This window comes from Poecilia latipinna, unplaced genomic scaffold (genome assembly GCF_001443285.1).
Source record: "Poecilia latipinna isolate Pla-1442-1.1 unplaced genomic scaffold, P_latipinna-1.0 Scaffold136, whole genome shotgun sequence".
NCBI lineage: Eukaryota > Metazoa > Chordata > Actinopteri > Cyprinodontiformes > Poeciliidae > Poecilia > Poecilia latipinna.
Genome location: NW_015112752.1, coordinates 86542 through 100328, shown reverse-complemented (window position 1 = coordinate 100328; position 13787 = coordinate 86542). Strand labels below are relative to the sequence as shown.

The 13787-nt window shown below is 39.6% G+C and overlaps 2 protein-coding genes across 7 annotated transcripts in view; one reads left to right on the top strand and one right to left on the bottom strand.

The window, feature by feature from the left end:
- The first annotated feature begins 904 nt into the window (after nt 1-904).
- Nucleotides 905-2669, top strand: pebp1 (phosphatidylethanolamine binding protein 1). Its single transcript, XM_015028805.1, has 4 exons — nt 905-1125; nt 1643-1752; nt 1881-1981; nt 2234-2669. Exons 1-4 carry the CDS (start codon nt 991-993, stop codon nt 2449-2451), a joined length of 564 nt encoding a protein of 187 aa, XP_014884291.1. The 5' UTR covers nt 905-990; the 3' UTR covers nt 2452-2669.
- Nucleotides 2670-4385: 1716 nt separating this feature from the next.
- taok3a (TAO kinase 3a) overlaps nt 4386-13787 on the bottom strand; it is a 69335-nt gene continuing 59933 nt past the window's right edge. For all 6 annotated transcript variants that reach the window (XM_015028803.1, XM_015028802.1, XM_015028799.1 and 3 more), the window contains 7 exons: nt 12288-12524; nt 11377-11505; nt 10477-10680; nt 9732-9971; nt 8618-8830; nt 8212-8394; nt 4386-5490 (listed from right to left, as the gene is read on the bottom strand). In XM_015028803.1, coding sequence (XP_014884289.1) covers nt 5329-5490; nt 8212-8394; nt 8618-8830; nt 9732-9971; nt 10477-10680; nt 11377-11505; nt 12288-12524 — 1368 coding nt within the window. In that variant the 3' untranslated portion in view covers nt 4386-5328. The remainder of the gene's footprint in view (nt 5491-8211; nt 8395-8617; nt 8831-9731; nt 9972-10476; nt 10681-11376; nt 11506-12287; nt 12525-13787) is intronic.

The following is a 13787-nucleotide window of genomic DNA, read 5'->3' as shown; positions in this document are numbered from 1 at the left end:
TGGCCCCGTAAGCTTATGCATTCCTGGAAAGGTAAAGGTAATTTCATTTATATAGCACATTTTCAGCAACAAGACAATACAAAGTGCCTTGTTGAAGAAAGCCACTGCACTCATATCAAAACCAAAGCATCCAAATTAAACCCATAGGCTGCTCTTTATTCTGAATCGTCATTAAAATAATCAAAGACAACACACATACACAGAAAAAGCAAGATACAGAGGGTAAGATGATTTTAGAAAACGTTTGTATTGTAATATGTGGTTAGATTCTACTTTCATCCAGCTGTTAATAAGTTTCCTGCATTTTTCTTAAACAAAATAATGTGCTCCATTTACAAAAATGCGTTTTGGGGCCAGTGAAACTGTTCTGTCTTTGTCAGACCACAGACTCAAACCGAGGGCTCTGATTCCGAAAACAGAAAGTGTGACAATGGAGCATGCGGTTTGAAGGCGGGACAAAGTCAGGACAGGCGATCTGATTGACGTTCATTTTAACGAATCAAATTCCCTGTGTTAAATGACACAACTGCGCCCTCTGGTGGTCTTTTGCTTGTTTGTAGTTCAAATGCTTTGTCTTTGCAAGGAAAATACAATTTATCTTACTCCGACTGTCATAAGATATTCTAATAGTTTATTTTAGTTCACTTTACATCTGTGACTGACAAAAAAAATCAGCATTAATCTTTTCTTACACCATCGATGGCGATGAAGAAAGTAGGGATAAATAACTGTATTGCCATTCATTAACTCTCACAGACTTGATTATGAAATTTATTACATTTTTAAACAGTTATCTTATAAATTTTGTGGGAACTAAATAATAACATATTCATTTGTAATTCAAAACATTTATTACAATTAAAAGAACATCAACATATCAACTTAATATGGATTTCTGGTGGTCCGTGAATGCAGCACTCCTGGTAGTTTCTGCGCCCCTGCAGCAGCGGTCCAGTCAGCGCGGTCTGAAAACAGAATATAACCGGGACAATGCCCGTGGATCTGAGCAAGTGGTCCGGGTCTCTCGCCCTGCAGGAGGTGGAGGAAAAGCCTGCGAAGCCTTTGACTGTTAAATATGGCTCTCTGGAGATCGACGAGCTCGGCAAAGTTCTCACTCCAACGCAGGTTAGTGAGCTAAATGTTGTTAAGCTAACAGGGAGTGGAGCTGGGTTATAAAACACAGTCTGAGGCCAGTTCCTACAAATAATTTTTCTTTAAACATTATAAGACATTTTTGCATCTATGTGTGAATTTGTTTGGTCACAATAAATTGGGTTACATAATACATTTCGCATGTGTGAAGATGAAAAAGGCTCGATAGCGCCCCCCAATGGATGTCACAGTAACTTTGTTTTGAAAAGCTTTTTTAATGGCTTACTCTAAAAGCGAAACAAAATCGAAAAAGAAACAGGTAAAAAGTTGCCCATTGCCTTATCCGCATCTCCCCTTTCTCCCATTCACTTATATTCCTCCGGTAGAATTTCTACTGGGCCAATCAGCAAACATAAGTAAAAGTTGTGAAAGATGGAAGTTTTTCAGCAAAAATTTGTGAGAAATTAAATTAGAGATTCTTGTCCTGTGCAAGTAAATAAAAAATAAGTTATGGGAACTCTAATTTTACTGTAATTTCCATTACATACAGGTGCAGAATCGACCCACCTCTATTGAGTGGGAAGGATGTGACGCCAATAAACTGTACACTTTGGCTCTGACCGATCCAGACGCTCCCAGCAGGAAAGACCCCAAATTTAGGTGAGATTGAAAGGAGTTTGGACCAAGTTTTTATCCTTTTTCTTTGACTCGGTGAGTCCTACAGTTGTCTACAAGCGTGAAGTCAAGAATTAACAATATTCTTTGAATTAACTTTTTTTTTGTTACAGAGAGTGGCACCACTTTCTGGTGGTCAACATGAAGGGGAATGATGTGTCCTCTGGCTGCGTCATGTCTGACTATGTGGGCTCTGGTCCTCCCAAGGGCACAGGTAAGAAAGTAGATGAGAAATGATCAATTGTGGCACAAAAGTGATTGCTCCTTCACTAATTACCACAGTTAGTTAAAAAGTGTTTAGAGAATATGTTTAAAGTCTTTTCAGTATTACAATTAAATGTAAGGAAATCCCTCAACAATCTTCTTGTGTTGTCTTGACTCCAGTTTCCAGAACCAACGGAATCATTAGCCAGACTCTTTCCTCCATATGTAACGTTTTAAAAGCTGCTGTAATGTTTTCCCTCAGGTCTGCACAGGTATGTGTGGCTGGTGTATGAGCAGCCAGGGAGCCTGTCCTGCTCCGAGGCCGTCCTCACCAATCGTTCTGGAGACGGCCGCGGCAAATTCAAGCTGCAAACCTTTAGAAAGAAGTACGAGCTGGGAGCCCCTGTGGCGGGTACCTGCTACCAGGCAGAGTGGGACAGTTATGTGCCTAAACTTTACGAGCAGCTGGCTGGAAAATAAGCAAGCAAAGACTGTAAGCAAGTGTGTTCAGTAGCAGAAAAATCCCATGGTGTTCCTCCACTGGAAATGCTCTATTCATTTAAGAGAGAAAGCACAGTTTTGTGCCACTGTAACATGTTTTTTTTTTTTTTTTTTTTTTTTTAACCGCTTTTAAAAGAATGACTCCTCCTCCAAATGAAGTCACCTGTTCTAACCTCCAATAAACCATTGACTCAGCATTTTCCATTTTTTCTTGACATTAAGCCAATTTCAAAACCTCTAGAAATACAGACAGTTATCCTCTATAACTGTTTCTCAAATGTTTTAGAAATAGGTGTTTGGATGTTGAGTGTTAAATTGTGGTTGCTGCAGCCATGAAAATTGTTTTATGGCTGCAGCAATAAACTACATATCAACATAAGACAAAACTATTAGTTGTCTTCAAATTGTCCTTAGCCTGCTCACTAAGCACATGATTTACCAAAGTGCAATACATTTAACTTGCAACTAAAGTAAGAATCCGCTGGGTTTGATGACATTTCTAGATAATAGTTCTTACTGTAGAGGTTCGCTTTCATGTGCTGAAGTTCATATTTCTGGGAAAAATTCTCCAATGCACTTCTGTTTTTAGTAGTTTCTGGTTTACTTGAGCACAGTTATACTTATTTGATGTGTATTGCTAAGCTTGCATTTGACTTTATTAAAAAAATTAAATAAATTTTGAGGATTGCTAAGGGCAAGGTATTAGAAAATATCACATTTTCACACTTATCTGGAACAATAAGTTTCCCACTGTCTGCTTCAGGTTGTTCTGGGAACTTTTAGAATCTTTTTCTCTGCACACATTGAGATGTTTCTGATTAGACAAAGATCAACCAGATTCAACAGATCCTCTGATTGCTGGAGGTTAGGAGGTTCTTTGTAATTTGCATTGTAAAAATAGGAGGTAAAATCCCCAAGTATCAGTCTGAGAATTATGGTTTTGGAACAACAGAAAATTCGAGAATAGAAACAAATATTTAGCAAATTTATCCAACTTAAATGTATTATATAATTTGTAAATTGTACAAAAAGTTTATTGATGTAATTCCAGGACAAAATAGTAAAAAGAAATCTAACCAATTCAAAGACTGATGGTGTGAATAATAATTTTTACACCTTCAAACTGATGTGCGTTTTAATTTGAAGAATTTTAAAAAAGCTTTTCTTTACAGTTTTTCTATCTAAAGAAATACATTTTGATATTTTGTCTAAAATTTATTGCCATGGCCATTTGAAACTGATGATGGCTCATTAGAAGGCCTAAGCAGACCACTGACTTGATGAGGAGGTTGTTACAACCATTAGGGAGAGAACTAAAACATGCAGGATGCCGGCCCTCCAGAACCGACTTTGGACACCCCTGGATTAAACAGTTTTAACTGCTGATAAAAGTGACAGAGGACACAAATATGGGAAGTGTGGAAGCCTCTACTGTATCAAATTGACAGAGGAATAACAGAGAGTTGGCCATTCTAAGGTAAAAACCCAGCGCATACAGTGTTCATGTTTTTTTTTTTTTCATCCAGACGGCTTCCTGCGCCCTCCATGCAATGACACGGCGCCCCCCCCCTAGGGGGCGCGCCCCATAGTTTGGGAACCTCTGGTTTAGAGGAATAACATTTACACTTCTTTACTTTGTGTGATGAGCACTTTATTTACAAATATAATTAAAAGCTCTGACAGATTCATGCTTTCTTTAGACCTGAAAAAAAAAAATAAAGTGCATGCATTAAAGCATCATACTGGTCTGGTTTATAAGAAAATACACAGCTTGAGAGTTGTGTAAAGCGAAAAGGAAAAACAAAGAAATTAAAGAAACTTCCATTAATATATGACAGGACTTCAAATACTATCTGTAAAAGATGGGGCAGGAAAAAAAAAAGCGTTTTTAAAAAATTGTTTTTGGATTTGTGTGACAGTTAAAATACAATATGAAAATAAGTAAAAGCTCTCCATAAATCCATCTATACACAAGATACAAGACAGCCCTGCCCTCCCATTGAAGCCCTTTGTACTAGCTGGGAGTATACAGGTCACATGTATTTCTCATTGGCTGCCAGTGCAGTAAAATCACTAGGACACACACGGCGAGTACCATGATCCAGCCTACCTTCAGCAATCAAATTCACCTGAAGGAATAACTTGTGTGATCTGTGCACCTGTTTGTACACCATGATAATCATCTTGAGGATCAAATTACCCAAAATTTGTCCTAAAAACGTCCTGATGAATAATTACCAAAAAGTGTTCAAAGAAGCAGCAAAGACGATGCGCTGCGGAAGGATCAGTTGTTTCATTTATCGATTTAAGAGATTTTTTTTTTTTTTACCATTTTTTTGCACAGCTTTAGAGAAGAAAATCACTTTTGCATAAATGCATGTTTATTTGGAGCGATTTCGCTCATTGAACTACCCTCATTTTTCTCTCCCTCCTTCTCTTGACTTCCACTTTTAGGTCACACCAAAAGTGTCATCATTGCACAAGGAACAAGAAACACTGACTATGTTATCATTATCATTACAAAAACGTGACAACTACGAGAATTTATCTATCTTTTTCTGTCATCTTGTGACACCACAAGAGGCAAGGAGAGGGAGGAAGTTTCGGTGGGATTTGGGCGTCTAAAACCTGCCGTCGACTCCGTTTGACCGGCCATGAAACACACACTGGCTCACGTAATCTAGAGCTTTTTTTTTTTTTTTTTCCCCATACGTCTGTGTGTTTTTGATGAGGATGTCAGCAGCAGAAAAAAACCCTGCACTGTCAGGCCAGGTCAGGCAAAAGGAGAGGACGGTTGATCTGAGGCAGAAGGACGTCGAGGGCGGCACACGACAGCAACCTTTCACCCCTGACTCCTCATCTGTAATCGTCCTTGGGAAAGTCTAAGGTGCCCAGGTTGCCAAAGCCCTGCCGTGTGCTCTCCATGTCGAAGTTGTCGATCTCCCGCTCCTGGCGATCCAGCAGGTACTTAATGCGGTCGGTTCGCTCCTTCTGAAGGGAACCCAGCTCCTCTTCGATCTGGAAGAGGAAGAAATCAAATTCAGGCTGTCGTTTTTAGTTGTTTGGGGGTTTCTTCGCTAAAAAGCTAAAACAGTTTCCATGAATTTTATAATCTGTATGACAGAACACCAAAACGTAGAGTATAATTGAGAAGTAAAACTTATATGGTATGTGCCTTTTAAAATCTGAAAGGTGTGGTGTGCATTTGTGCTCAGTTGCAATTACAACTGGGGTGTCTGCCAGCTTTACACATTTAGATCCTAAACGTTTTACTCAAACTCATTCGGACTAGACGGAAAAGATCTGACCTTCAAAGCAAAACCTTCAAAAATCTTACCAAGTATTTTTTGCTTAATTACTACTGCAAATATCTTAGTACGCTTGAAAAAAGACAAAATTAACTTAAAAAGTAACTTTTCAGCAAGACTTAAGTTTGTTTTAGGTCAATAATTCTTCAGCATAGATAAAGTACTAGCAGATATTTTTCACTTCTAAGACATTATTCCTGCTTCTAGCTAAAAAGAAAAATCTACCCGTGGAACTAGTACTTTTAAGAATTACTGAGTTAAAATAAGCTTATATATCTTACTGAAAAGTTATTTTTAAGTTATTTTGTCTTAACTGAAGTGAATTAAAATATTTCCACCAGAAACTATACAAAAATCCTTGGGAAGATTTTGTGGCTTTGCAGTACTGAAATCTTGCCACAAATTCTCAATAGGATTTGACTGGGCCAATCTGACACATTTTGAACTGATCTCATTTTATTTGGGGTATCACATTAAAAGGGGCTGATTACAAATGCAGGCCACAGTTTTCAGAATGCATCCTTTCCACTTTTCAGTAATGAACTTTGTGTGTTGGTTTTTGACATTAGATCCCAATAAAGTGCACTGAATTCTGTGATTGTGAATAAGTTTGGGGGTATGAATACTTTTGCAGCGCACTGCAGGTCTTTATTTAACATCGTAACATTTTTATTGCCGCTTTTTGCTTTTGCCGGTTTCCCTACTTACTGCAGTGCTCACTGCAGTCCTAAAATGCAGAGCCAATGCTGATCCAAAACATAAATAAAAAGATGATTAAAATATGATGTATTTATTGTAGAAACATTGTGTTGATTACATCACAGTGTTGTGTAATCACTGTGGTGTTATATCTACTGAATAGTATTCACCAGGAAAGATGATGACGGTAAATACCTGCAGACCTTGCTCTAAAGTTGTAGAAATGCCGTAGAGGAGTACACACATCTGCTTGACACACACATCCATCCACAGGTGCAGACAAACAAACTGCCTGGTGCAATACGGCAATCTGACGAACTACTGAGCATGCACAGAGAACTCCAGACTCTGACCGTGAACCGAACCGGAGCACAATGGTGCTTCAAAAATCATGACATCATCTTCGTACCGGTTTGCAGATCTGGCTGTCACCAGCAGATGGCAACAAGCAACCGCAGGCGTTGGACCCAACAGAACTGGATGAGGGCGGCATTTCAAAGGTCCCTTCCTTTGTTGTCGGAGTGCTGTCTACGAGACTGCTGCGATGACGTAGGTCAGTTTGAAAGGACGAGTACTCTGCTGCCGCTTTATCTCATGTCACTGATTTACATGACAGTCACATTAAAGATGACCCATGTACCTGGGAGGATCTCATAACCGCTTTATGGGACAAATACTGATAAAAAGATCAAATCAGAATAAACATATAACAGCCTACAGCTGTACTGGAGCGGCTGGAGTTTCTGTAAAATAAGGTGACAAAAGCAGTAAAAATCGTCTGGCGTGAATTTAGGTATCTGAATTAAACATTTTGAAAAAGTTGCAATTAAAAAAAAAGTGATAAAATGACACAATGGGGTTGATTTGAGATTCTGCACAGCAGCTAGGATAGTAGGAGAGAATGGTTGTCTGCACCCAGCAGGAAGTCATGCCACTGTCATCGCCACCTGCGGTGAAGGAAAGCTGTCTGTGTGAGAGTCTCTGCAAACATGCGAATATCTTTCTGGGTCACATTTTCAGGTTCACGCCGGCTGCCGATGTGAATCCGGATGTTCACAGCTGTGAATTAAACAACGGCCTTGCAAAAGTTTTCATATCCCTTTAGCTATTTTTCCCCCCACATCTATTACAACACCAAACATAGTGCGTAATTGTGAAACAAAAGCGATATAGTTTTCAAAATGGATGAGAAATTTAAAAGTGTGGCATGCATGTGAATGCAGCCACTAACAGGTTTTCTCCTTATATTATATTATTTTAAGCCTCATTTGTCTTTCCGACAACCACTACCAATTAAAATTGGCTGACTCACTCGATAATTAAACTATTAATTTACATGTAAACATAACTTCTTAACTGCAGAAGTTAAGTTTACACATAAGGCTTCAACAAAATAAAGCACACTTCTGCACATACACATCACAAAGCAAGTTTGTGCAATCACAACAAATAGTCTCCACTCGACAAATCATGGCTCTCAAAACCCAATGGACATCGAGAAATGGGAGGTGCAGCTGCAGTTTCAGCAGCATCTGTTTTATAAATCCAGTCAAATAGTGTTTTTCCTTTGAGATCTTGTGTTTAGTCTTGTATAATAAGTAAGCAGTAAGTATTTTCATCTTGCAGATTTCATTTGCTTAATTTAATGTGACCACAAATAAATACGTTGAATGTTAAAATCTTGTCTCAAGTAAAGAGGCTTTAAGTGACTAAAGTATTTCCTGTAGCACACCTTTTGTTCCAAGTGCGCCCGGCGCAGCGACACCTTCTGCTCAAGCTTCTGCTGCTCGCGCTCGTGCTGCGCTTCGGTCTGCATCTTGATCTTGCTCTGGTAGGCATTGAGCAGCTCCATCTCCTGCTGCAGCTGCTGCCTCAGGGCCTGGCACTCGGCTTCCTGGGCTTCGTCCAGACGCAGCTGACAGGGCCGACCGTGGACCGCAAGGAAAGAGAGGGACAAAGGGACAGAAAGAGGCGGAGAAACGGGGTGAAGAAACCGAGCGAGAGAGGGATGAAAGAGGGGTGACAGGGAAAGTAAGAACATATTACGGGCAGAGAGGGGAGAAAATAAATAAGGTGCCAACCAAATATTTCCTCCATCGCTTAAAGAACCAAGAGCTTTTAGAAATCTTTAGCCTTACCGCCTGCGAGGCCATCATCTCGTTGATGCTCTGCTCGTACTGCTCCGCCAGGATGGCCAGCTTGCGAGTCTGCTCATCCTTCAGGGCCTTGAGCACCGTCTTGTGCTCCGCCTTGGGCGTAACCTCCATCTGGTGGTGGCGCAGGGCCTTGTACTGCTTGGTCTGGACCTTACATGTGTCCTGGAACTGCTTCTTGATCTGAAGCTCCAACACCTGGTGGACGGTTCAGAGTCAGGCAGAGAAACAAACACTATGAAAGTAGAATGATAGTCTATCAGGGTCTGTACGGGCGCTTGGAATCCTTGAAAATGCTTGAATTTTAAATAGGTGTTTTCAAAGTTTGAAAAGTACTTGAGTTTGGTATGAAGTACTTGAAATTCAAATTGCACAGTTTAGTGATAAAGTGCAACCTAACGTTTGATTCAAGGCCGTTTGCAAAATGTTATTGAAACCAGATATTTTCATACAGCTTGAAACACCGACATTTTTTCTCAGTCTGAAGTTGAATCAGACTTAACCTTTTTTGTTAAATTGGTGTTTTGTTCTCAGACTAGTCAGGTGTACAGGGTGTGTGTGAGAGAGATATTTCAAAACATAACATTCTGTTATATTTTTCTTTAACCTTGTCCTTGATGTAGAATGTAAAATACTATCACAAGACATTATTACTGACAGTAATAAATTACATTATATAATAGTGAATTGAAACTGTTTTTTAGATTTTTTTTTAATCTCCGGTGTGGTGCTGGAAAAGTTTGAAAACTTACCTTGAAAATGCTTGAAAAGTATTTGAATTTTAATGTGGGAAACGTGTGTGAATCCTGTCTTTGGGTTTATCCATTACACACTGAACTGCGAGAAACACTGTTGCTCTCTAAATCAAACGAAAATATAGCAAACTTCTAAAGTGTTCTTGCACCATTTGCCCATCTTAATTCATTACATTTAAGTTGCATCACTGCCTATTCAGAAATGAAGGAGAGGAAAAAAGGATGTTGCTTCTAGCTTGCGCCATCTTGGAGGTGAAACCCAGTTCCCTTAAATACCCGTTCTCCACCAGACAATATCCAGCACACTGATGACTGCAAACACGTTTTCCCCTGTGATGACTCACTTTGAGGTTCTTGGGCTGCTGCCGGAGCTCCAACACATGTTTGCGGTGGAGCTCTCGCTCCCGTCTGTTGTTGTACTCAATCTGGTTCTCCAGCTCCGTCTGGTGCTGCAGGCGGATCAGGTCCATCCGCAGCTTCTGCAGCGTCTTCAGCTGCCGCTGCTCCAGCTCCTGGGTGGACTCATCATGGCGGATCAGCATGGCGTGCTCCATCTCCTTTTGAGTCTTCTTCTTGTTTAACTCCTGTTTAATCATTTTCTAACAGTTAGTTGCAGCCATATATAAAAGCAAAATGACAATACAGTAAGAAATGACCTCAAGAGCAAAAAATTATGTGGGATGGTGGATGGTTCAGAGAAAGGCAGAGAAACAGACACTATGAAATATATGTGAATAAGAGACCTGGAACTTTAAAATCCATAAATTGACCTCTGACAGTTACATTTGGTCCTTATTTCAATTTAAACTCTTTGTGAGTCTGTGTATTTTCCCACAGGGAGCTTTTGGCTGCTAAAACTCATCTCCGGATTTTAAGTGCCGGTCAGCTTTCTAGATTATGACATAGTTGGCAAGCTTTGCTCAGTAATAATCTACTTATTAAACAATGAGTGTTTTCAGTAGAAACACACCGTTTTACGTTAAACCTTCACCAACCACTTTAGAAAACAACAACACAACTAATAATGAGGTCATATGTGATGAACGATTTAACAGATTTGCAGATATCTAGGAAGTATCGCTTCCACACCTCACGGATCTGTTCCTGCTCCACGTCGTGCCTTTTAATCATGACTTTGCGCTTGAAGGCGCGGCAGTTCCTTTCATAGAAAACCCGCTGCGATGCCAGAAGATGGGCCTCCTCTTCGGCCTGGGAATGTTGCATGTTCTCTTTGTGCTTGGACAGACGCTCCTGCTTCTCCTTCTTGGGTGTACTGTGGTCCTCATTCATCTCCTGTGAAAAAGAGGAGAAACAGAGCGGCGACTGTTGACTGCTGCAAATCTGCTTTCTAATTTGGAGCTTAAAAGGATATGTGAAAAGCAAATGTAGTCTAATGGAACTGGGCTTTACAAAAGAATGCTTTGAGTTCATATTAATATTCGTTAGTGGGCTGCTTATTGCAAGCTCCAGCTAACTTCTTATTTTGGCAGAAAACACTTCATTTTCCTTATTTTTTTGGGTTTTGAGGTAATCTACAACTCACACTAATGCACTTAACACTGAAGCCTGATCCCCTCTCTCTGGAGTGTCTAATTCTGTTGTAGCCCTCACTTTGTAGAAAATATCTTCTCCTGCCAGCGATGCTTTCCTTTAACAGTGCTGACCTAATTTTGGTCACTTATCTCCTAACTGAAAACACAACGCGTCACACTCCCAGCCCATAGGAACACTTTCTGGACTTCATTTCGGAGTTTTGGAGGGTTAAGAATTCTCTGGCGTAAATATGGATTTGTACTTCTCCCAGTTTGTGTGCATATAAATGTGTAGGAACATAGCAAGTAGGCTGAGTGACTCAACAAAACTTCCACTTCAGAGGTTTTGAATGTTCATGTTTGCGTGTAGGAGGGTTGACTCAACAGTAAACAGTAAATAGGACGGTGTGTCACAGCGGAGAGAGGCGTACAACGGAGGAGAACAAGCAGAGCAAACCTCCTTAATCTTCTCCTTGCAGAGCTTGTACTGCTTCTTCTGATTATCCAGAAAAGTGGTCAGCTCCTTCTTCTGCTGCGCCACGATCTGCTGTTGGAACTTCTTCTCATCTGCGACTGCCGTCTTCATCTGGAAGGAAAATTAGGCGTTTAAATGTCTGTCTTAAGTCAGTAGGTTGTAGATGTAGATCCTTGCACACAAGGAAAGACAAATAAATTTTGACATAACATTGTATGTTATGTCAAAAAATAAAATTTGACATAAAATTCTGATATTTTACTCAAATATCTGAATTTTAAATCAACATCAAGAAGAAAAATGAAATGATTCTGTATGAATTTGGAAATACAATGAAAAATAATCAATATGCTTCTATAAATAATAATAAACAAAAAGGTAAAAACTATAAACAAATATCCTAAAGTTGGACTTCTTGTCTAATGTTGTCAATGTTTGGATAAAAACACAATTTAAAAAAGTTTTTTGTCCTAAAAGTCCCATTGCCAAGCACATGCATGCTGCTTCTTGTGATAAACGATGAGGGGGTAGTTCGTGAGGCTTCCATGCCTGTTTATATCAACAGATTATACTATCTCTTTGCTGGTTGGACATGCTGTGTGCTAATCATAAAGATATGCAGCTTGTTTTTCAGGGAGTAAAATATTGTGACCCAGTTTTGCTCCTGCACTTCATCGTATGTGTCAATAGGAGGCAGTAGTGAGATGAGTTCTTACAATTTTCCTCTAAAAGATGAAATGTTGGTACAAAGTACCAATAGTTTCTTTCAGTAGCTTTGGAACAATAATTAAAATTTAAAAAATATGTCTCTGTTGGTCACCTTTGCCCTGAAACAAATAAATAAGCGTAACTGGGAGTGCGATAAGTGTGTGAATTAGTGTATTCCTGCCCACCTCCTTCTCAGTTTGCACTGCGTGGCGTTTGGCCAGCTTCTCCAGCTCGATGTAGGCATTGTTGGCCTGCGTCTCCACCTCTTTCTGCAGCTTGAGCCGGTGCTCGTCCATCTCGGCCTTCAGCTTGTTCTCCAGGGCGATCAGCTGCTTCTGGTGCTGCCGTCGCATTCGCTTGTAGCCCGACATCTGCTCCCGCAGTTCACTCTCCTGCTCATGCTCGTGGATCTGTTTGGTCACCTGTAGGTAAAGATGTTGATGAATCTGAACTGTGATACATTTGGGGGGGCTCTAAAAAAACACACACATCTTACCAAGTATTTCCAATGCAATAATATACTTGGCATAAGACAAACTAAAATTCCAAGTCCCTTTTCAGCAAGATATAGGTGCTTGTTTTAAGTAAATAATCCCTTAATATTGAGAAAAAAAAGTACTAGGTTCACTGGTACATTATTTAATTTATAACACCGCATTTTCCCATGTCATAAATTAAAAAAATGCCAGTGTAACCAGCACTAGTGGAACTAATACTAAAGTTTGTTTTGTCTTATTTATAGTGTACTAAAATATTTGCACTAGAAACTAATCAAATACTCGATAAGATCTGACATCTGTAGTTTATTCCACATAAACAAAACAGGATAAAGCTATGAAAGTATTAAGACTCAGATTGGCAAGAGTATTTGATGAAAACTAAAGATTTTAGCTACTGCCATTTGTGTTTAAATTAACAAAACAGAGACAAATTCACCAGCAGAGCTCCAAAACTGCTTTTTCACACAATTAATGCATAAATAAAATCTTACAAAGTATTTTTGTCTAGATTCTGATCTTATTTTAAGCGTAATAAAATATTACGCTTAAAATATGACAAAACTTGCTTACAAATACCTTTTTTGCAAGACATAGCAGCTTGTTTCAAGTCGATGATTCCTTAATGTTGATGAAAAAGTACTAGTTCCACCGGAAAAATGTTTCACTTACGGAATAAAATGTCTTGTTTTAAGTGAAATAATCTGCCAGTGAAACTAGTACTTTTTTTTAAAATCAATTTTCTAGAATTATTCACTTAAAACGAGCTCTTTTATCTTGCAGGAATGTTACTTGCATGTTAGTGTTGTCATAATTCAAGAAACAAAACAAAAATACTTGGTAAGATTTGGTGTTTTTGCATTGCATTCGCTGCACAACCTCAAAAGTTTCCAAATGTCCTAAGCAGCTCCTACCAAATCTACCGTCCACTGTTTTTCACATACAACCATAAACATCCTTGATTTTCAAACCAAAACCTGTACCTGACCCACAAACCTGAGGACAGAAAGGGTTCTCCGTATCTAGGTAGTATTCGCTCCGCATCTTCTCATAACTTCCACCCGAACTCTTCCGGCCAAACATGATGGCGATTTTAGCCAAGTGCACCAGCATCCAGGAACCTTGTGCGGCATCCTATGCCTGACACAACCTTGCCTGAGCTCCGATGCTACCCGGAGACCCCCCCCC